Below are 26,140 nucleotides of genomic sequence, written 5' to 3' on the forward strand. Positions count from 1 at the left end.
CATCTGAAAATATATAAAAAAACAAATCTATCACGTATTTACGTAAGAATTAATAGGTTTCGATTTTCTTTGCTTTTATCCAGCCCCCCCCATTCCTTCCCTTTGATCGTGATTGTTCCGTAACACGTCAAGTCAAAAATCCACTATGAAGATCGCGAGGGGCTAAATAAAGACTGATAAGTCAAGTAGCAAATGCCACTACCAAAACAACAATGCAAAAGCGGTTTCATATATAGGACAGTCCCCCAACTTTGCAGAACAGTTACTATAAGCTGATCCTAGCCACAGATAGTTACTAAAAGTGAATCGGGGGATTGATTTAATCGGCAATCGGAAGATGAGAAAATTTAACATATTTTCTAGAGAAATAGCTGCTTTGTCATGTTATCAAAAGCAAGCAAAGATAATCTAGCATTTATGACCTTTGTTATCTGATGATCTGCTGTTAGGAGTACCTAGCACAAATATAATTTTTTTCTAACCTAACCAAATGGTGTTTCGCATCAACTTCAACACCCTAGATTGTCTAATATCTGCGCCTGAATTGAACGTTTAGTAGTTATTTATGACCTTCATTCTCGTGACAATTAGAAGGTAAAGGTTTAGCAAATGGAGTCAAAGGTGGTTTCGAGGTTTCGACCGGCAGGAATTGTTATCCTACACTGATGATTACGTAAGAATGAAACAGTAGGTATAAAAGAATAATTTTTATTCAATTATATATATACAACAGTGCAGGCCGGCTTTGCACGGGCCCTATGTACTGTTCATAACATTATGTTCATATATATATATATATATATATATATATATATATATATATATATATATATATATATATATAAACGTTTTACCCATGTCCAGGTAACCTACATCTAAATTTTCAAGTCTTTAAGCCCAAAATCGGCGGAGGAGTTTGGTAGAGTCTGCAAATGTAAACTCTTTCAACCTTGACACATTAGCAGCTAAATTATCGCCCAAAAACTGACCAAAAAGCTTTTTGTATGTCTGAATACGCTTTATGTAAAATTTCAAATGTTTAGACGTAAAATTGGCTAAATAGTTTGCTAGTGACCGCAAACATCAAATCTTTTGAACTTTCACTCTTTGCAGTCAAATTTTCGGTAAAAATCGTCTAAAAAGTTTGTCCTATGTCTGAATACACTTTATGTAGAATTTCAAATGTTTAGACCAAAAAGTTGTTGAGTAATTTGGTAAAGACTGCAGATGTCAATTTTTTAAAAACTGTGACCCCAATTCTGACCTCTTAACATTTATTGTTTTGGGCTCAAATCAAATTATAAAGTTTGATCGATGTCTAAGTAACCTAATCTAAAATTTCAAGTGTTTAGTCCCAAAATTGGGGAGGAGTTTGGTAGAGTTTTCAAAGGTCAAATCGTTGAACTTTGACACCTTGACAACCAAATTTCCGACCGAAAACCGATTTACGTGATTTTACCAAATGACAATACCCTTTATGTCAAATCTCGTGTCTGTAGACTGAAAATTAACGGAGTAGTTTGGTAGGGAAATGTACACATACAGACAGACACAGAGAGATAATTTCACTTTTATAGATATACAGATTATATAATAGATGTGATACATATATATATATTTAATAATATTTAATATATTATATATATATTTAATTATATATACATATGTGCACTAGGTAAATAATATGACGAACGAAGTAGTTTTGCACCAGGTTATTTATAACTCGCAAGTAGATCAAGATATAATGCAAGTAAAGATAGTTTCTCGCATCTTTATTTCAATTTTTATCAAAATCCATTAAATGGTTTTGATTCTAGAACATGTCTAAAATTTAAGGCTTATTTTTAAGAGTGTCTTAAGAACAAATTGAAATTCATGATATCTTAGTTTATTAGTGTATAATGACTAGGGCTATGACAACAGCATATTCTTTTCCTTGTTTTGATTCTCAAGTATATATCCATTGATATGTTATATGTTTTTATGTAGAGTGATGTGATCCCCGGTTGATTATTTGTGTCTGTGTCGGATATATACTCGAGAGTAAAAACAATGAAAATAATATGCTTTTTTTTCCTATTTATGACTATGGTTCAAATTTAGTGCAAATCTGAAATATTTGAATTTTCAAATGTTGCATTGTGTTCATATTATCACCATTAAAATCCCTTTTAAAATACTCAAAAGGAATTGAAATTTGAAAGAATATTTATTAATTGAGATCTTATATCTATTATTTAAATTTCACACACACACACACACACACACAAAACAAAACAAAAAAAACAATTGAATTATCCAGATTTTCACGAAGGGCTTTTACGCTCGTTTTAAATTATTGCAAATAAAAGTAATATAACCTACAATACGACCCTTTTCTTAAACAGCTGTGCTCTACAAGGTATAATACTCGGATAATTAGTTTTGGAGTGAATCGTGTACGCACCAACATATACACATATACGCATACATAGCTTCACATGAATATTAATAAAAATGCGTATGTCTATACGAAGGTTGTTTAAAAAGTAAGCCCCCTATTTTTACTAAAAAACTGCAACGTTGAAGAGCTACGAAGACAAAAGTGGTAACATTAAAACGAGCACCCTTTTGTGCTCCAGAAATTATTTTTCTACATAGTCACCACCACTTCAAATACACTTTTGATCACTTCCTTTGATGTTTCCATCGTAAAATCCTGAGCACGCTTTATCACTCACATCTCTGTTATCACTTTGAAATCGACGAACTCATCTCATGACTGTGTTGATATCAACTGCATCGGCTTGATAAAAGTTCAAAATGCACCGATTAATGTTGAGCGGTTACATTTTTTGCATGAAGAAAATCAATGACGCGTCTTAGCTTCTGACACACGTCCGTGACAGATATTTTTTCTTAGAGTCTCACACCGTCAATATTTGTAGCAGACAGAGATGAAACGTTAAGGTCATGAATGCAGGAGTTCAGTCATCATAACGATGCAATTTGAAATTCTCTTTGAACCATCTAGGCGGTAAAAATTACTTTTAAAACGTCCCTCGTACGTTTCTATAATTGCTATTGATGATGATGACGACATTGATGATACTACTACTACTACTACTACTACTACTACTAATACTAATACTACTACTACTAATAATAATAAATAATAAGTTTATTTTCTACACAACGCTCTTAAGAAAGATAATTCTGACCGAATAAAATTTGTCTGTGTATCAACATCGGTATTTCACAGTATGGGCGCCTCAAAGGGCGAGGTGTTCTTTCGGATCAAAACCTTTCCACTGCACGGCGTTTTAATTGATCTCTGCGATCGTTCCAAATGTGTACGGTTTTGATATACAAGTTTTAAGTGTCGGTTTGCGTTCGCGGTCACTCCGAGTTATAGTCAGATAGCGTTGAAATCCCTCAAATGCCAGGCAATCAGGCCAAGCTTGTAATGACTGTTGTATCAATATTGCCTCGTCCATGTCTTAACTTTTATTTCTTAAACTAGATACACATATGCCGGCTTCGATCGCATATTTTTCTTAGGCTGAGAGGATTTTATATTTGTGGAAGTATGACATACGGTATGTAGTTAAAGCAAGCTACATTATGGACTCTTAAAAGAATTTCTGTCGCTATTGATAATGTTTACACATTTTTCATAATATCATAATGTTGTTGCCTTTGGTTTCCCCGATCTTTTTCAAGTCAGAATTCTTCCTGGAAATACATCGAGTACTTACAGAAGAGATCATAACGTGAAAGTTGCCAACATTTTAATTGAAAGTGATTTTTGTGAAACGAACTGGATTCGAACTTGGAGCATTAAGGCTATCAGCCCGTATTGTTACCCATCGTTTACTTCCTTTACACGTTTATTTTTTTTTATTATGGCCTATGTTCGAATTTATGTTTTGAAACATGGAATAACTCATAAATTCATGACGTCACGCGAAGCTATAATTATTTTATTAGGTCGTCTAAATATTCCAAACAATCCGCAATTACAGAACTTTTCTTGTGGCTGAATGTACTAAGAAGCTAAATCAATGCTTTCTAATCTTTCAAACCCTGTTTCGATTAAATAAAACATGTCTTATAAATATTATACATTCTGATGACCTTTTATTGTGATTATCCCTGGTGCAACTACACGAGATGTAGTCAGATTTGCTTCGTGTTCAAGGTCAATAATGATTAATTATTCAAGCCTGTCAGCGAGAAAAACAAATCAAGTAGTCGAGAGAACAAGTCTTCCTTTGACTGGTCGAATTCCATAAATATCTTAAAACGCAAAGTTCAACCGAAGAACAACACGGATGCAAATCATAATTTATGAATGCTGGCTGAAAACATTTTGAGAAACTTCGTGAAGATAGAAACGATAACATTTCTCAATAGAACGTGGCGTACATAAAGATACAAATGGCACATTGTTGCAACGCTGAACAATTACTAAGAGCGATTTATTTCCGATGAACGCACGTAAACATAAATAATAAACTATCACTATAATACAAATAAAAAAATGCTATTTTTTTTTTTTTTGGAAAATAAAATTATGCTTACACGTAAAGTACTTTTTCGAGTGCGAGCTCAAACTGATTTTATTTCGGAAATGTGTGGAGGCGACGCGACGTTAACCGGAGCAAAAGCCTAACATATTTATATTAAAACTTCAATCTCTTCACTTCTCTCTATCTTTCTCTCTTTTCCTCTCCTTTATTTTCTCTTCTTCTATTTTCTCGTCTGTCGACTTCATATCTCTTTAGCTGGACATATACATATACGACCCCCTTTATATAATAAATTCCTACAACAAATGTTTATACATGAGTTGAGGTTCTACACATTTTGTACCCATTTTATTTGGTTGGTTGGTTGGTTGATTGTTTTCGTTTTACGGCATATCAACTCTTTTCAGGTTATTTAATGCCGTTTTTAATAGAATATATTTGTTTTTTCAAGTCGGTTTCTATTTAACCACTAGTTGGAACCCTAACAGGTACTACCACTCCGGGTCAGAGTGGACCTGGGGGCAATAGCAATTAAAGGGTGGCTCCACACTCCCAAAAGCCCGCAATCTGGGGTCTCACCATCGGATATAGTTTAAGGTCATATCCAGGACCTATTCATTTATTTATTTGTTCGAGCATCTGTAAAATATGTGTGTGCGTGCATGCGCGTGTGTATGTGTGCACGGAACGTACCTTTTCGCTACCATTTCTCTTTTGCGACTGTGTGTCCTTCAGTTGACTCGTGACTCCACCATTGTTTTTCTACCGATTTGCTTTCTATAAATGGAATCTTTATCATAACACACAATAATCGATGCTTTAGTCTTCTTGTGTTTTTTTTTTGATACAGTTGAGTTTATTCAATCGCACACAGCGATCTGGAGAAGTATCACCTAATCCCGCTAGTCCTTCTCTTAGGGGGTGTCTTCAACTCGCTGGCGATATCCTAAGACAAGTGTGCTCAACTAACTACCCTCTTTCCAAAATATCATTATCAGAACGTGATCTCGCAAAACATTGCTAATTCTCGTTCCGACGCCAACCTACCAGGCATGACCCGGTAACACTTTTCCTGTAACATCAGTCGTCGACGGGTTTAAAATTAACGACTCTCAAACAAAAATAGTGGTTCGTTTTCTTAAATCTATATTCTTGTACTAGCTAAAACTATTTGTCTGCTAACATAGGACCTCATTATATAACAATAGTAAGGCGCGGCACTCGAATTTTAGTTGTAAAAATACGCAAGAGAAGCATGCTAAAATGCGTTTCATCCCATCCGGGATTTTCATTGAATCACTATTCCGAAATAAATACAAGTAACCTCACAAGAATCACGTGGTCCATTTCGAAAAAAAAAAGTCAAAGACGAGTGAGAAAAATCTTCCTTAAATGTAATTAAAAGCCATACAAAATTTCTTCTAAAAACAAAATGGACTGTTTGTCTAAAGTGTATATAGAACTTTCACCATTCAGAAAAGATTCACAGGTTCGACAGAAAGTTTCCCGAGTTTGATAAAATACACTTGAAGGAGATCAGAAATTACATCCTTCGAAACCCAAGATGAGAACAGTAGTCCGAATAATTCAAATAATACGTATCTCAAAAAATTCAGCAGCATAGCATTGGAGATTTCTGAAAACCGACCTCCTATAACAAAGTAAATTTGAAGACGAGTTCAGTGCAACTAACAGAAAAAAGAAATTACGTCTCTACTATGATTTCAGTTTAAATAAATCATGTTTAGATCCTATTAGTTAATGCGTTTTCCCAGTAGTAATATACTACATCGGCATTTTTTAACTTGATTTTACATCTATGACACTACTTCATAATCTTGAGAAGAAACATCTATAATAAACATTTCACCTGTCTGTTAAAATGTATGTATGCATACATGCATGTATGTATGTATATGTATGTATGTATGTATGTATGTATGTATGTTATACGGCGTAATCACGTCGACACACTGGTTCCCATCAGATCACCGAAGTTAAAGAACGTTCAGCCTGGCCAGTACCAGATGGGTGACCATTTAAAAATTGTAGGCGATGTATGTGCTTTCCGCTTATTTCGGCATTGTTTCCAGTCGTCCTGAACCTCCACTTGCCACTGGTATTCAACAATGTCGACTCAGAAGAAGTGTGGTTGGTGATTGCAACTCTTGCGACAAAAACTTCACGCACAGGCACCTTTACCGTGTGTATCCATAGTCTGTAAAGACCGAAGGAAACCTTTTTATGTATGTATGTATGTATGTTTGTCTAAAACTTTCGACAGAGGCAAGGGGTTTTCACGAGATTGATATAGTTTAGAAGCTCGGCTCTTTGGACGACAAATATTGAAAAATTGGCTAAAAACATTAATTCCTCCGCCCTCAACTAGGCACCAGTTTACAGGGAGGGGTGGCTTTTTTCGCCGATATTTTCGAAAGTCATCCCCTCTTTTCGATTCACTAGCCTTAATTAAAACCTTCGCCACGTCTGATTTGGCGATGGGCACAACGGCAAATACGTCACGCTTTTTTTTTCACTTCATTTCATCCTTTGCAATACGGGTCTAAACCTGCCTGCCTACTACCACTTTTTTTTTTGCTCAACACACACCTCAAAACACCCGGGTAACGCCTGGCACTCACGCTAGTATATTAATAATTGACAAATTATTTCTGTTTGTTATTAAGCAACTTCATTTATTAAAAGGACATAGATAAATTTTATTTGCTTATTTGGCCTTTATTTATAAGATTTTAGATTTTGTCACCTTCGCCCGTTCATTTACATACACATCTTTTTTTTATTTCGCTATTCAGGGTTATTTTCCTGAATTTATTACCATTCTACACCTCCTAACACCGTAATGTTATATATCTTAAAGAATATTTCCTTATATGTCTTTAAAATGCTATCTGAAGTGTGTGGTCATAGACAGTTGAGATCCCGGAAATCGGTTGTGTTTTACCATAAATTGATATTCCAAAATGATCGCCCAGTGTAAATCATTAAACATTATTCAAGGAAAAGACAATGAGGTAAAAATACGCATGTGGACAAATTATATTTTGATCATTAAGCTATTGAAGTTTTACTTATATTGTAATACGATTGGAGCACAAGGAGGTGCCTGTCTGATTCCAAATTGATAGAGTAAGTTTAATCAAATTCTGCCATTATTAACCACTGTCTATAAAGTATGTGTGATGATGTACGGAAGTGAAACATGACCAGTGAGAGTTGTGGGTAGATAGCGAGTGATGATGTATGTCATAAAACCTTGCCAGTAGAGTTGCACGAAAAAGGTGATTTTTCTTACAAAGAAGTGGCCACTTATCAAGGACAGGAGGCCACTAAAGAATAAGAGTTAATGGGTGTATAGTAGTCAATGGGATAATATCGTAGTAATCGTTGGTAGTGGAAATTTGGTAAATTGGATTACTTCACAGAACGGCTCATCAAGATTTTTTACGTTAAACTTGAAGACGACTATATTGTAGCCAACTGGAAAGCAAGCAAGGGAAAGACAGTTCCACAAGTGTGCAGTTCTAAGAAAGAAGCTTTGTTCATGGAATCTACGTTTAGGTTTAGGCACAGGTAAAGATAGGTGGAATTGCTTTGAGAATGATATATTCCCATCAACATTTAGCTTTTTTCAAAGGCGGTAAAAATAGAGAAAAAATTCCTTCATAACATCACGACGCTGCGTAACAGCCGACAAATTAAATACGTTTTTTATTAATTAAAATCCTTTACTAAAGAAAACAATAAAATATATTGTTTTATTTCGATTTTATTTACAAGATTTTAGATTATTTCAGATTTCTTTATCTTTATTTACATGCGACATTTCCAACTATTTCCGTCGTTATTCAGCGTTGTCTTGCTGTGTTACTTTCTCCTTATAAATATTTTGTTATATGTCATTAAAATGCATAATGATTCAGTAATGGATTATCATTACAACTCTTTAATACTGTTTATATGTAATCGCCTAAAAAGGAACACTATGATTTTTTGGGGTTGAAGATTATTTTTAAATTGAAATATATGCCTAAAGCGTAACCTTTTAAGAAACGTATTTGAATAAACAAAAACTCGAGTAGATACTCCAGCGCAACGCCGGGTGAGGAAAACTAGTTCCTAATAAAGGTAAAACGTAGTACTAAGCAGAACGGAATTTAATTATATTTTCTTTTATAGCGTTTTTCTTTTCTCTTAACCGACGTGCTCTAAAGCCAGTTCGACTACATACACGGGCAAATAAAATGCCCGACATTTAGGAAAATACGTAATTATCTCGAAAAAAAAAATTAAAAAAGGAATAGTGTTAAGGAGAAGACGAACGCCTAAATAATACAGAAGAATCCGAAAAATTCAGACAGTCATACATTAGTTTTTCAGTTAAAACCTTTTCATTCTACACATAACGAAATTGTCTATATTAACGACGTACCATTCGGAATATTAATCAATTCTGGAGCAGTCGCCACAATTATCGATGGCAAAACGTTTAACGAAATTCTTAAATACGGCCAAACTTAACATGCAAAGAAACAATGTATAAACTAAAGGTTTATGGTAATGTTCCAATACAACTAAGAGGAGGATTTTTCACAATACTGACGAATGGTCACAAAGTATTCATTACTAAGGCATATCGAAATTGTAACATATTAAGTAAGCAAGCCTGTATCGAACTCGGGTTTATAATCACCCAACAGGTGAAATCGATAACAACAAAAAGTATCATGAAATAAATTAAACAAATTTTAGATCGACACCTACCATCGTTAGAAGGATTAAGAAAACTGTAAAACTCAAAATGAGAATAAACTTTTCATATTAAATCCGTTTTCATATTCTGAATGAGCAGCATTTATACAAGGAAACGACAAGAATATAATTTTCACATAAAAATCCCTTTTCATATTCTGATGAGAACCATTTAGCTTCGAAATGCCATGGCTTAAAGAGTTTTTTCTTTATTTTCCATATTTCCTTTTTCTAATCTATCTGATGATTTAATAAAGTTATATGTAACTTTTATTTCTCATCTTTCATTTAGTATATATATATATATATATATATATATATATATATATATATATATATATATATATATATGCGTGTGTGTGTATTTTTCTGTGTAAGATATTTGTAGTAAAATATCCTTTTCATATTAAATCTGTTTGCACATTCTGAATGAACAGCATTTATATAAGGAAACGACAAGAATATACTTTTCATATAAGAATCCCTTTTCATATTCTGGTGAGAAGCATTTAGCTTCGAAATGCCATGGCTTATAAAGTTTCTTTTCTTTATTTTCCATATTTACTTTTTCTCGTTTATCTGATTATTTAATAAAGTTATATGTAACTTTTATTTCTCATCTTTCATTTAACATATATATATATATATATATATATATATATATATATATATATATATATATATATGTGTGTGTGTGTGTGTGTGTGTATTTTTCGGTGTATGATATTTGTAGTAAAATATCCTCATCAAGGTACGTGCCTCCGAGTGCGCTGTTCTCGTCTGCGCAATTCAATCTGCCGAACATTTCTTATTAGATTTTCGCATGGCGACAGAAAATGCAATTTCGTCGCAAATTGTTGTAAAGGTTTTCGTTTTCCAACATCGATTCCCGCCAAAGCACGTTTTTCCGAATCTCCTTTCATTATTTGATTTCGTGCTCTTTTTACCGATTAGCCGTTGAGTGTTTACGTATCAGTTTACTATCGCGTCCTTTCAGTTTATCAATTGATTTTTATAATCTACGTACATGGTATATAGTCAACCAACTCCATTTTATAGCATTTATTACCATCTCAGTGTAAGACATATACTGATAAATTGAGATAATTACCAATAAAGGCAAGGTTTCGTACCAAGAAAATTGAGTTCGTATTTGAAAAAATAAAAACCAATAACCGATACAATCATAACATTATAATAAAAAAGGTTAAAAAAAACAACAACACAAAATAAAAAGACAAACAAAAAACAAATGAATCATCATATTTTCTGTAAAACTCGGCGAATAAAACACAGTTCGCCATTTTTCAACCCTAGAGAATTTACAAGCTAAGATAGAAATATATACAGTATATGAATGGAATAAAGAAAATAGTATTCCATACAGTATATATAAAGCATATATCATAATTTAATTGACCCCCGATTTTTTTTCAAATTTTAGGTTAGGAACAAAGTGTAATATCTGTTCTTTTAAGGCCTTGTGACATGTCAGTCTCTCCATTGTTTCCTGTCAGAAGTAGTTTGTTCAAAAGTTGGCAGTGTGATGCTAATTGTTGTCATATTCTGTTTGCGCTTATCCTTGTACCTCAATAGTGGGCGGCCAACATGCCTTTTACCTGACTGAAGCTGACTATACAAAAGGGCTTTAGACATTCTATCATCACTCATTCTGAATAAGTGTCCGGCCCAACGTAACTGACTCTATATAAGAAAAGTTTCAATCTCACTGATATCACACTTTTAAAAGGGTAACTCCATATATTGTGCGAAAGCAGTGTTTGTGAAATATGTCTAACTGCATGATATGTGAACAATAAGAGGCACAAGCTTAAGCAGCGTACAAGAGGGTTGTTAGAGCAACAGCCCTTTACACCCTTATTTTAGTTTCTAACTTTATACCTCTGTCATTTCACAAACGGTTCCGAAGTTTACCAAAAGCTTATCTTGCTTCGCTATACGATTGATAATTTCATCGTCAAGGGATCTGCTTGACTTCACCATGCTACCTTAATATGTAACATATTTGACATATTTCAGATTCTTCTCATCTACTGGAATACAATTATTAGGAAACGAATGAACTGGAGGATTTTATTTCACACCATTTTCTTGCTTTTAATGAGGAAGCTGCTGATGAACTACTTCAGTTTTCTAAATATTTATCGTAAATCCAAATAATTTGCTGGCTTTAGAAAACCTATTGACGAGTTCTTGCGCTTCAGCATATGATGTAGGGACCATTGCAGCATCATCAGCAAATAACGTGTTATATATCATTTGGGTTCTTAGCAATGTTTTTGCCTTAAAGCGCTGATGGTTAAACAATCTACTGCTGTTACGAAATTGGAAGTTCACACCACCATGGAAATCACTGTATGCATGTCGAAGAATCACCAAAAAATAAAGTGCAAATAATACTAAAACGAGCACACACTTTGTACCATTTGCGACATCATAACAATCCGAAACAAATCCATCTGAGATCACAGTACCTTTCGGTTATAAGGGACATAACTACGTATCGAACCGGATAAGAAACAGTGTATAAAAGAGCTACCATTTTAAGGTAGGGGCGTCTTGTCTTGTTTGCAATCTAGTCTTACGTTTTAGTCTTGCAATCTGTCCCTGCAACCTTGCATCCTACCAGTCTCGCGTTTTACACTCTACAAGTGTACTCCGGCGTTTAGCTCTCACACGCTAAGTTCCTTTTTCTTTACCTTCATTTTACATTTATCTAACTTCAAAAGCAAATAGCCATTTTGTATTTGTATTATTGCGAAGCACTAATAACCCTTCTTTTTGTTACGCATCCCACTCGGCGTATTTTGTCATATTATTATATACCGTTGAAACAGGATATAAAACTTTCATGCCGTCATGGACTGATATAATAACATTAAGCATTGCATCTGGTATTCCAAGTTCTTTCAGTACCTTCCAAAGTGTCTCTTTGTTCACTATGTCGAAAGCTTTAGTAAAATTGACAAAGACCATGTACAATTCACTGTTTTTTCCCGTGCTTTCTCGGCAACTTATCCAAGAGAAAAATCTTATCCACAGGGCCTCAACTAGACCTAAACCCGAACTGTGACTCAGGATAGATGCCATCTACCAGATCCCTTATGATTATATTGAGAATTAGACGAGACAGGATTTTTCCAGCAATACAAAGAAGAGAAATTCCACGAGAATTGTGACAAAATGCAGATTTCCTTTATTCTTATAAACGTGTTTTATGTCATCATCCTTAAAATCATATGTAACTTGTGTAAATTACTTGTAACTGGCTGACCGAAACATATTCATGAATTAATAGCGACATATGAAACCTGATGCAGAATAATAGTATTATATCTATTTATATATATAAATAGGAAAAAAGGCTAAAGGAAAAGAGAACAAGTTGTACAGACAGACATACAACCAGGCGTTAAGTTAAAATATGTCAAAATCGAAGATGTTTGTTACTTGTACTTAATTATAAAAAATAATATAAAAAAAACCCACAAAGAATCTGAGGGCAGGATCGAAATAATAAAGTCAATGTTTTTAGTTTGACTATATTCAACCTGAAAAAAATCGGGACTGTTTTTAGTCACCTTTTTAAATACAATTCTATTTCGTAGTCAAAATGTTTGAAACGACCTGTAGCTTCCTTATAAGGGCACATAGTGAGTCAGGATGACTTTGATTATTTTTCTTTAAATATTATACTTGCTAATAAACTTGTATATTTTAGGTTCACTCCTTGGTCTGTATTTATTATGAACAGACACACATACATATGTTCTCCTTTATTATATAGATCTTGATATATATAGAGTGAGATCTAGAATTAGAGAGAAGGAGGGAGATAGATGGAAATATAGACAGACATAAATAAGTTAAATACTAAACATAGCAGAAATCTTCATTTATCTATATATTAATAGGATAGCGTGTTTTAATATATTTTGTGTGCCTCGCTTACATCCGGGCGACTGTCGTTTAATTGTTGTGGACTTCCATTTTCTTGTAATAAATAATTTTACCAAGAATTTTTCATAAGGTGTAGTTTCGATTTCTAGTATAGCTGATGCCACTCCAGTAATCTGTTTTCTTATAAATAATTTTATCTAAAATTCTTCATAAGTTTTAGTTTCGGTTTCGATTATAGCTGAAGGATCTAAGTCATATGGATATATTTTTTATTTTTGAAATCGCAACTTTATAATATATAAAAAAAATCGATAGAACATTAACTCTATAATAATATATACAAAATCTGCAAGAATTAAAATATAATATTTAAACGTACTTTACGACAGGGCTACGCCAGGCGTCCCTGCTAGTTTAGATAAATACTTTCGCAACTTTAACAAAAGAGCTACAATAATATCAAAGCATCTCCATTTACGCTGAACATTTATAGAATGCCAACATCAATATATTACATATGAATGAGTCCCCCAATCATACGTAAAAAAACACAGAAGGATATACTTTATTTTCATTCAATGAGAGCATTTTGAGGGCCAGATCGAAACAGCACACTCTATGTTATCAGTCTGATTGTCTTCCAACCGAGAAACTAGAACATTTGTTTAGGCACATTTTTAAATCTAATATATAAATGTCACTATGTCTGTATGTGTGTGTGTATGTGTGTGTGTGTCTCCGTTTTAAAATTGTATCTCCTAGACGGATGGTCGTTTGACGGCGTGCAGTAGCTCAAAAGATTGCATATAGGGTGCAGAATTTTATTAAGGGTGTTTAATTGATTAAAACAATTGCTAAGGGGTTCAAAAAAAGGGGTTCAAACTTGAAAGAAATGACAATGAGCACAGCGACAATGGCGTCATTTGCGCCAATTGCGCATGCACGTGATCTGTAACAGAGATTTATTTATTTAGTAAATTTACAAGGCTATAAAAGCAGGTGTCTCTTTGGTGCAGTTCGTAGCAACGTCGATTACTAACACCAGTGTTACGGGTTCGAGCACCACCATTTTTTTCTTTACTTTTTTGTTACATTCTAATATTCCGGACTTTTAAATGTTACGTATTAATTATATAAGAACAGTTTTATATAAAAAAAAAATACGGAAAAATGTTTTTGCTATATATAACGAAAATGTCATATTCTAAATATATAGGATATATTATATATCGGCTTATTTGTTACATTCCAATAATCACGTAAATAGATCCAGTAATGGATTTTTGTATTGAATTAATTCCTAAACTATTTAACCGATCATTATGAATTTTAATTATGTGTATATGTATGTATAATTGTATGTATTTGATTCGCTCCTAAATTAATTAACCGATCATTATTAATTTTAATAATGTGCATATGATTATATATTTCTGTGCATTGGATTCACTCCTAAACTAATTTACCGATCATTATTAATTTTATTTATGTATATATGTCTGTATATTTGTATGTACTCCTAAACAAATGAACAGATGATTATTAATTTTAAGGATGCGTATATGATTATGTATTTCTATTATTAGATTCACTCCAAAATAATTAACCGATCATTATGAATTTTAATTATGTGTGTATGTTTATATATTTTTACGTACTAGATTCACTCCTAAACTAATTAACCGATCATTATGAATTTTTAACATGTGTATATGGTTATATATATATATATATATATATATATATATATATATATATATATATATATATGCATTTATTGGATTCACTCATAAACTAATTAACGGATCATTATGAATTTTAATTATGTGTATATGATTATATCTTTTTGTGTCTTGGATCAACTCCAAAACTAATTTACTGATCATTATGAATTATATGTAATGTATATGTTTGTATATGTCTATAAATGCCATGTTCCAAAAATCACCTACAATGCCCACTTACTTTGTTAATGTATTTATGTGTACAAGGAATTCTATACAAGTAATAAGGAATTTCACAGTATAGTACTCATATGAAAAATTTATGTAAAATCATCGAGTAGTTTCATCTTCATATTAGAAATAAGATATTTGCAAAGTATCCTACCCCAAAAATAAGGTACTTGTGCAGTATAGTACTCACATAAAAAAAACAAAGAATACCTTACCTGTTACGTACATAAATTATTAAAACTGTAAATCCCGTTAAATATTCGAGTAGTATAACTTACATCTAAAAAATAATGTGTTTCCTCACTATAGCACTGAGATAAAACAAAAACAGATTCTTACTCCCTGATGTACAAAACATTTAGCACAACAGAAAATTTCATAAAAATATTGAGTTCTTAAATTTATAAATTAAAAGAAAAAGGTACTTGTGCAGTATCCTACCCAAGAAATAAGGTACTTGTACAGTATAGTACCCATGTGAAAAACAAAGGAAATTTTACTTGCGACGTACATAAAAGTAATCAAAACCGAAAATCATGTAATATATTTGAGTTGTATGGCATTTATATAATAAATAAGGTGATTCGTTACTATAGCACTCTGATGTAAAAACAAACAAACTCTCACCTGTGACACACGGAAAAGTTAGCACAACAGGAAAATTGTCGAGTAGTTTCATCTATATCTTAGAAATGACGTAATTGTACATTATCCTACACAAGAAATAAAGTACTTGTGCAGTATAGTACTCATATGAAAACACAATAAGGTTCTTCTTCACTAGCACTCTGATGTAAAAACAAAACCTCTTCCCTGTGGCATACAGAAAAGTTTGCACAACAGAAAATTATGTAAATTATTTTAAATATGTATTGTACATTACTAGGCAAGTAAATTTTTTTCCATATATGTGCTGTAAATTTCCTGTTCTAGTGAACGTACAATTACTTCATACATATAATACCCGTTCTAAGATAGGTAAAATACTCTTTTATTCAAGATGGCAAATGATACATAGACATAAAAAATTCGTCTATCAGGTATATTCAATTTTTTCCTTATACGGCCCAGAGCGATGCCGTGTGGTCTTGCTAGTGAGAAATATAAGAATGTTGGAAGAAGGCCCACAACTTCCTTCCTTAAAATGGCACGGAGATATGAAGACCTACTTTCAATATGTTACTATGAGAATTAAACTATTTTGAATTTTAAGTTTAAACGGACACACATAGATTTTCTCTTTAATTTTATAGATATAGTTATGAAATATGAATAAACCAGAAAAATATAGCCCATAAGAACCCGTGGCGAAGTAGATATAAGTGCTAAGAAATATTCAGTTGCACGTCACAAACTTCTTCAATCTCCAGTACGGATTATACTAAGAATACAATTACTACCTGATCATGGCTGAATTATACGACATAATCACTGGTTCTCATTAGATCGCCGACGTACAGCAACGTTGAACCTGGTCAGTACAAGAGAGGGTATCATTTGGTCTGGTTGTGTAGAATGAGGGTCGACATCTCCATGAAACTGTTATAAAAACTTTAGACGCCATCTTACCTGACCGAGGTATACATGCGACTGAAGACCACTTATAAATTTGGCATTTACATGAAACTTCTACCTCCGGAGGAATCCTATTCAACTAATTTAGTGTGAATGTCGCTGCTGCTGTTTGGCTGAAAAACTCCTGTCAATTAAATAAAGGCTTCTGTTCGAAAACTGTTACCCGAGTTCTTTAAAAATATCCGACGGTGTAACTGAAGAAGATCGAAGATTATATCGACCGAAACATTAAGAAAAACAAAATGGAAGATGAGAGATAGCCCGAATAACCTAAAGGATTCGAATTATGAATCTACATCAACAAATTTCGAAACAGTAAAATGAAATATGAAGGTTTTCATGGTGTTAATCCCTTTGATGACAACTTAAATTTATTAGTAGAATAAAACGAGTAAAGGTAAACTTTACCATGAGAATATACAATAGGCATTCCTTTACAATGTACTTTTTTTAAAAGATATTAAAACAATAAACTATGCTTTTTTTTTCATACAGTGTCTTGCGAAGACTGCGTCCCGAGAAACGCCCGTTCATCCTTAGCCGATCCACATTCCCAGGCAGTCAGAAATATACGATACACTGGTTAGGTGACAATGAAAGCAGGTGGTCTAACATGCACTGGTCAATTATAGGTGAGTAATTATATATATATATATATATGTATATATATATATATATATATATATATATATATATATATATATATTCATTCTTTACTCATTTCCACCCCAAACAATGCACATTGTCACTTGAACGTAAGGGACTACTACTAGTGATTGTGAACGCAGTTAAACAGCGAGATGTTTGTTTACATATTTAAACTTCTGCATATTAATACAGCCAGTGAAGCAAGAAACGGGGAAGGAATTTCGAAGTTTATCAGTTCTTCGAAAGAAACTATTACAGTAGGAAGCTTTTCGGTATCTGAGGACCTCAACAATACTGTAGTGTAAGTAGTCAGTAATTCCAATTTTTTTAGCAGCTTTAGAAACGTCCTTAATGTATTTATTCCAATTCATGTTGCTTGTGAATGTTAGGCTGACGAGTTTAAAAGACGTTCTCTCAGATAGGGTGTGGTAATGGCAATCGGTGGTTGAGAAGGTCCTTGCGTACTTGTTAAACGAGAGGAGTTTAGTCTTAGAATTAAATGTTATCATCCACTTGCAGTCCCATTTCACCACCGACTTAAGGTCATTTTCTGCCATTGCCTTGTATATGTGTACATTCGATCCGCCCTTATGTTTATCATAGAACATAGTGTCATCCGAAAATATACCGACCTGAGACATATTTTCTCAGGAAGGTCATTTATGTATATCAAAAATAAAAAGATCCGAGGATCTCTCCTGGGGCATACTCGCATTAATATCATGTTTTCTTTAGACACCGTACGGAACAAGTTGGATATTTTTTATCTGCTTATGTTGAGTATTCGTCCATAAATACCATAGAATTTAATTTTCGTGAGAAGTCCTTCATGCCAACCCCTTAGATATTTGAAGGGCTACAGCTCTAGCTTCCCTGGTCTTATTTAGTGCACGGAATATGCGTTCAGAGATGACAGGCTTGCTTGAATCCATACTGTTAGTCAGAAAGATCTCCCTATTCCTTATATATATATATATATATATATATATATATATATATATATATATATATATATATATATATATGTGTGTGTGTGTGTGTGTGTGTGTGTACGTGTATGAGTGTGTCGGTGTGCGAAATATTGGTATCCACAAGGTAACTTGATAATGTATATAGTAGAAACTACGTATGTAAAAATGTTTTAATCGTAACTTTAATCAGATCGTATCGCTACTGCGTATTTTCATATACCAATATTTTCATATTAATAAAAGGAAACAGACGAAATCAAATTTATCAGTTACGGTTGAAACATGTTCTGGATATGAAGCCATGAAAATATGCAAAAAATTTAAACTTTTATTGTATTACAATTACATTGGTGTCAAAAATGCTTCATCGTAGCTTTTTTCTATTCTCAGAATATTAGAATGTCATTTTCGAACACAAACATGCAATTGCAGTAACAAACACACCCATTGTTTGCTTACATTATTTTTAAATAAAAAATTCGCAATTTCTTTCTTTTTTTACATTATATTATTTTCGTTTCGTTTACATACTTCAGAATACATTCTCGATCTAGTCAAAAACATCGCTTTCTTACGTGCGATGTCTGAATATATGACTACATTAAATCTAAATCCGTTATTATTCGCGCCTGTTTTACATAAGACGATTATCAGTGTTGCTATAGTTATGAAAGTTAGTTGCCAACTCGATGGAAAATTTCTCAGATTTTCATATTTACTCATGATCATAACTATCAACTATTGAAAATGTTCGCAATTCAATGCATTATTCCTTTCAATAAATACTTGAAAATTGCTACATTTTATACAGGAGATTTTCCTTGCAGGCAACATACTTTTGGGATGAGAGAAACTTCGGCTTTATTATCTTCTACTTTTACATTGCTGCCCGATCTTAGGTCAATGCTAAAATACAAAACATACACCGTTATTTTTCATCCCTTACAGATTTCAAAGAAATATGGAGGCTATTCTTCCAGGTATTACTGTCTTATTTCGGATGGAGTGGGTTTGTGCATTTCGTCTGCGAGATAATCATCTGAAATTGATAAAGCTATAGATATCGTTACTTTTTACTTCAAACGAGTGAAAATTTGAGAAGTAAGGTTCGAGATAATGCACAGAACTAATAGAAAAAACGGAAAAGTTAAAAAGTTACTTGCAGAGAGAGAGACAAAACAAGAAACATAAAGAACTAAAGTGTGGGAGTTGAAACTCCCAGGCTAACTCGATTGTCGTCCTTTAACTCTGATAACTGGAGAGCGACAGTCATGTGACTTGCTGTTGCTTATCTCTCTCCCTCTTTTACACTGAACCCTCGACCAGTCAATATGTAACGAAGAGCCGCTCCAGTGACATTGATCTGATGCACTTTCCATGCTTTCTTTACGAAAACTGCTAGCACACAACCTCCATCCGTTTACATTATATTCTTTATGATTTAGGTTAGTGATAGGATTACCGTAAGGTATGAGTTTTTCATATGAAAGATTACCTTCCTTCTAGTGTTTGAATATAGACACTTACATCTCCCTCCGTAAAAAAACAAACCAAAAAACTGTTTCGCTTTTCGTAATCATTAAATATTACTAACGATTAAATGTTATTTATGAGTAAAACAGTTACAATACATTGCAACTAAAATTTGTACGCAAAATATCAATTGAAATATTTATATGGAGTTTAAAGATAGGCAGGTAGGATTCCGGGTTTCTTCAATTTTCCCGGGCAACACCCCTGCACAAGTCCAGATTATCAATAGCAACATAATAAGAACAAAATAAAAAATGTTTTATCTCACGACATACACTCTCCTCGGCACTATGAAAATGATGATAACAGATCAATCTGCTATAACTCCTTCAATGAAATCCCTGGCAAGACATTACTTCAATATTTTTGTAAATACTGTTAACTACCTCCTTATTGTCATATTTCTTCTCGGCCTTTTAAGTCTGCGACAGAATGACATCTACCTCAAAATTAGTCCAACTTCCTCATGTATTAAATATGGAGATGTGTGTAGAGATGAAAACAGTAACTATAATTCCTAAAACGCAGATTCTATCCACAAATGAGCGCAAACAAAATGGCAGCAATAATGTTCAATATTTTTATTATTATTTAATGCCAATCAACAATTAGAAAACTTATAGAGATAATAATACTTTTTAACATTAAATTCTCCATTCATCCAGGCGTAATCTCTCAAGTTGCTCTAAATTTTGATGAAACCGCAGAAATGCGAGTGATAATATTCATATTTGTTTACTATCTTCTGTTTTCTGCAGGTCTTCTCGAGTTCAGCATGTTCGGATTTTCAATGGTGAGTCAACATTTTATATTTTGTTCTTAAGGTATGTTTTATTTTCAATTCAATGTTAAGAACGTCTATAAATAAATACCTATGAAAGTTTGTAACGCTACAATCTCAAATACATTTCGAGATAATTATAAATTTGATATTTATTGCAGAGTTTAGCTGATACTTTAAAACAAATAAAAAAATCTGAAAATGTTGACAGATATTTCTGACGTGCTATTGTTTACATGCTATTATGTTATAAAGTTCCCCCATGAATTGTACTAGTAAAGTAAAACAATTCCATATTTCAACAATCATTATTATCAAATGTATTTAACTAGTGTTTCATCTTTAATATCAACAAATACACGACTAACAATTTTTATCTAATAATTTATATATTTATAAAAGTGAGAATGTGTGTTACAAAATTTCTCAACTTATATACCCTACGAACTTTTTAGTTATAGGTTTGAAATTACGTATGAAGGGTATTCAGACACGTGGAAAATTTTTAATCGGTTTTCATCCGGAAAAAAGGTCACTAAGACATAAAAATTACAAACTCGGTACGTAGGTGGTATCGGATATTTTATTTGTTTTTCAATTGTTTTACGACTACTCATGCGCGAATCGGTCACATTATGTTAAAATAACTAGGGTTGAAAACACCTTTAAAAGATCGTTCCAAGCTGGTCTAGTGGTTATCGTACTTGACTCACTGTCGTTAGGTTTTCGATTCGATCTCAGCTCGATTATTTGTTCTTTACTTGCAAGAAGTTACACGTTTAAAAATACATAATACTCGCATGCACATGTCTCAGCTTCTGCATGAATAAAAACATAATATTTATGCGTATTTTACAATCGGAAAAGCAGTAAAATAATAACAAAAATGATTATGTTGATTTTTCTATCTTGCAATGTTTATCATCTCTGTATTAAAAAGTAATCATTTGTAAAATATACTATTGGATAGAGTACTTGGTAACATTCAGTTGTAAAATTACTTGTATGGAAATACATAAACAGATCTGGCACATTTTGGCTTATGAATAATAAAAAATATATCGTCAGATCATGGATGTACAGAAAAGTAACTATTTGTAAAATATGCCATTGGATAAAAAATAATTGAATACTTCTCGCGTTCTCGAAAATACCGGAAGTCTACACCAGAAACAGATACAAAAATGGAAATTTTTTGTCTTGACAAATTACAAAACCAAAATGAAATTTCGTGAGAGACGATCTCGTCTTTTTCCCTAACCCACATTTCTCCCAGACGATACCGCGCTTGTCTCTATAAACCTGATGGTTATTTCCATGAGAGATGCTCAGCTGAGCTCCAATTTTTCTTTTTCCCTTGTAAAATATTTATAGCATGAACTCGTCTCACCACTTCGACGGGACAATATTTTCCTTTCTGTCTCTATGTTCCAGGCACCAGGTAGCAAAGGAACTGAAAAATTTCCAGAGTTTTCAACCCGTGGAATATATCGCAGCAAAATCGAACCGTAATATATTACATTACTCTCGCAAACGATACGGTAATATCTAGGAGTGAGATTTCGTGGCAAGAGAATAATAGTAAACCTCTCTTGAATTACAGATTGAAACCTAGTATAATTGTTTATTAATGAGAGTAATGGTATGGGATTGGCGCTCTGTTGGGAATAAAAATACAATAGTATATCGATAGATGTAAAAGTAGAATTTTGGCCTCAGGTAGCCATATGCCAACTCTCTATTTGTAAGAGACAGATAATAATAGCACCCATAATAAAGTCGTGCAAATATCATCGTTGTAAATTAATGTGTCGGCAATTCGTTTATAGTAAAGTTAACAAAAGTATAAGTATAGTTTTACCTTCAGACAGACACACGTCTTCATTAATAATTATTAAAATAAGAAGATTAAGAGTAGAAGTACAATTTCGATTTTAGACATGCAGATACCAAATCTTCATTAATAGGAGAGGATGATGGCAGATATTTTACTGTGGCCATAATAATGTCGTACAAATATCACCAATGTAAACGAGCGCGTTAAATCCATATCTAGAGCACAACAGTTCAGAGCACTGGTCTCGTAAACCAGAGATTGCGCGTTCGAATGTTAATGAGCCATGAAATCTGAGTCCCGTTGTACCTGATATTCGAAGTGAAACTTAAGTCAGCAATTAAACCATAATGTAAGTAATAAACGTAATGGTTTCGTCTCGAATTGAGACGGACAAATATCGTATATCCATAAATACATAAATATATAGATATATAGATAGATATGCTTTATAATGTACACTAGTTCTGGCCATGACTAAAATCTCGTCGATACTTCGTTGCCTGTAAAAGTTTATTCCCTGATGTTGGCATTCTTATCATTGCATCAGAATAGGTTAGGCAATGGAAATAAATTATCTTACTTAGTATTATAGAAAAGCTGAACAAAAAGCAATTTTGTCATACATTTTGGAATCAATCTGATCAAATAATTGAAAATTAAATTTGTATAAATCGTAGACGTATACTTTGATGCGTTTACGTATCTCCGTAGAAAGGATCAATCTGTTTTACTTAAATTTGATCTGTCACGCATATATTTAGTCTATAATATTTGAGATTTATCCTACATAAGAGGATTTATAAAGACTAAGTTCGATCTATGAGATTTAACTAGAGCATGTCACATTAATTTTGTTTATAACACATTAATGTAGATTTAAGATTGATGTATCGTGCTTAGATTTAGCCTATCACACCCAAATTTGGTTTATCACAATTACGTCTCGTATGTCACATCTAATGGCTTATAGAATTAAGTTTGCTCTATCGAAATTGAGTTGGGTCTATTGCATTTTTAGTTTGATCTATCAAGCTTAAGTTTGATTTATTACCCTTTAGTTTTATCTATAACGCTTAAGCCTATATTATAAATGCCGATTGGATTTTATCTATTACATCTACATTTGGCCCTGCATGCTTAAATTTGGTCGAATTTAACCTTGGTCTAAATTTTAAATAATATTTTTAACGCCAAACACGCGGATTGGATGATGGCTAAATACCTCTAATTGGTTTCTTCGATTGGGTAATCCGTAAATATCTAACTAACTTAAACATATGACTTGATAAATAATTTGGAATAAATATTGTAACATTTAATTAATTAAAGAAATTAGTTTATTTTTTATCATAAATCCAGTAATATATAACTATACAGAAGAATTATAAAGAAATATAAAAGAAAACCAAAATTGAAACCAGTGTTAAATTATACAAGTGTTTATATTTATGTATAATAATTAATTTTATTATCTGGTATTTGACATTCATTTCGTGGGATACCAAATGAATTAGACTTGTTCAACCTTTGAAAAACGTGATGAAAATTGATACATTTACTTAAAGTTAAGAAAACATTAAATATCTGTAACAAGAACAAGAATACAATTTTCTTATCAATTCCAGGAATTTATGTAAATGGGATGATTCAACATTTCAGAAATAAACGTAAAAAATAGTGGAATTATATTGAAAAGGACAACAGTTTATGAGAAAATGCTGGCAATCTGCAAAAACAGATAAGACAGAATGTTTGAAGCGAACAGAAGACGCTATCAATTTCCGCCATTTGTTGTTTTCTTTTAGTTGAACGGAAGGAACCCGAACGACGGGCACCTGATCCATTTGATGCGAAGATTTGAAATTTCTTTATTAAAGCGTTCAGATATTATCTGAAATGAAAAACGGAATCTGACTTCGTTTGTTGTTCACTGGCATTTAATAGACTTAAGATAATTTTAATTTAATTTTTGCGTCAATTTATAGCCCCCTCTCTCATCCTTCCCCATTCTCTCTCTCTTTCTCTCTCATTCTATCTCTCTCTCTTTCTCTCTCTCTCTCTCTCTCTCTGTGTCTCTCTCTCTCTCTCTCTCTCTCTCTCTCTCTCTCTCTATATATATATATATATATACTAGTATAGATAAAATTAATTCCCAAAACATTACAGTGTTTCGCCACTTATATGTTACCCAGTTTAAAATCAGTATATTATGCTATTAAACCTTATATCTAGAAATGTGTATTTCTATGTTGATCCAGATTCATCACGTGATTTCGTTTCTAGACCATATATAAAATTTCAGTCTTGAATCATAAATCTTGTGAGAAGAAATGGGAATTCCAGAAAATCTTGCTTAGTTGGTGCTTAATTACTATGGATGAAATTATTTGCAATTCTATAATATTTTAATTTTTACAGGACCAACCTCTTTAAATTACTCCAATGAAAAAGAAAACTATTATTTACTAGCCGGTAAAATACGTTTAAATATGATACTTTAATTTTAGCAGAGTTCGTATTTACAATTATAGAGCCAATACTCTATCGTTTATTATATTTTACCCAATATATAGTTGTGATTTCACATCTACACAATTATGATATGACTGATATCAGCTAGAATAGAAAACTTAGTCGGTACGCATTAGACTATCCTCAAATGGATAAGAAATCGCTAAAAACTTTAATGTATAAATGTATATTTGTGCATACGTACAAGAATACTATAAGTTCATTTATGCCTTCTAAGTATCATTTTTTTTTCAATTTTACACCTTAGCACCTATTTTTACCGGCTAAAACCCATAAAATGTTTTATAAATTAGATTAATAGATTTCTAATTCACAATGTTTAAATTTCACAAGAATCTAAGGTGTTAAAATTTTTACGAACTTGCAGAACCTTAACCTAATATTAGAACCGTAACTCTATTTCATCAGATTAAACTAAATAAAATACAACAAAATGACTAACTTTGTCCACAATCACTTCTTCATAGATTCTCACATTCTTTACAATAAAAACTGAAGATAAACGGAGGATACTTCTATAGACGTTTCTATCAAGAATTTCTAGAGATGAACCGAAGTTGATTTCTTTTTAGTTCTTTTCGATCACGCCATTACACCACAGTTAAATTGGATTTAAGTTTGTTAATTGTGCCGGTTAAGACATTGATTAAAACACGTGTTCTCGACGGTTCGTTTAATGTCACCGTAGCAGAGTTTAGTAATGTACTTTGCGTAAGATCGTAAGATGATGCTGTATGCTATGGTTGCATGCTTGAATCACATGCAATTATTGTCTCTGCATCAATCATAGCATTTAACCAATTGCTTAATTTAGAAAATTCAATTTTAATTTGGATAATTTGTAGTAACCTATGATGCAATTAAACTTTGCTATTTATGTATTTCTCTCACTTTTTCATGTGTATTTTAATAAAAACATTCTCGAGTATTTGTTACTCTCTTCCTTTCTCTCTGAGAATAGAGAAAAGATGACTCTCAATTTATCTAATTTACATAGTGCGTCGGCAGAAACTTAGACACGTATATAACTGAGGTAGTAAAAGTATTTTATATTATAAAAATATAGATGCCTATTATTTCAAATTATGCACAAAGAAATTCTG

At 32.6% G+C, this 26,140-nt stretch overlaps 1 protein-coding gene across 1 annotated transcript in view; it reads left to right on the plus strand.

Annotated features, from left to right (window-relative positions):
* LOC145246762 (sucrase-isomaltase, intestinal-like) overlaps positions 1 to 26,140 on the plus strand; it is a 1,547,717-nt gene that overhangs the window by 331,078 nt on the left and 1,190,499 nt on the right. The window contains exons 14-15 of the mRNA XM_080108534.1: positions 17,231 to 17,367; positions 20,646 to 20,680. Of these exons, the coding sequence (XP_079964660.1) occupies positions 17,231 to 17,367; positions 20,646 to 20,680 (172 nt within the window). The remainder of the gene's footprint in view (positions 1 to 17,230; positions 17,368 to 20,645; positions 20,681 to 26,140) is intronic.

This window comes from Euprymna scolopes, chromosome 24 (assembly GCF_053919585.1).
Source record: "Euprymna scolopes isolate OS-2025 chromosome 24, ASM5391958v1, whole genome shotgun sequence".
Lineage (NCBI taxonomy): Eukaryota > Metazoa > Mollusca > Cephalopoda > Sepiida > Sepiolidae > Euprymna > Euprymna scolopes.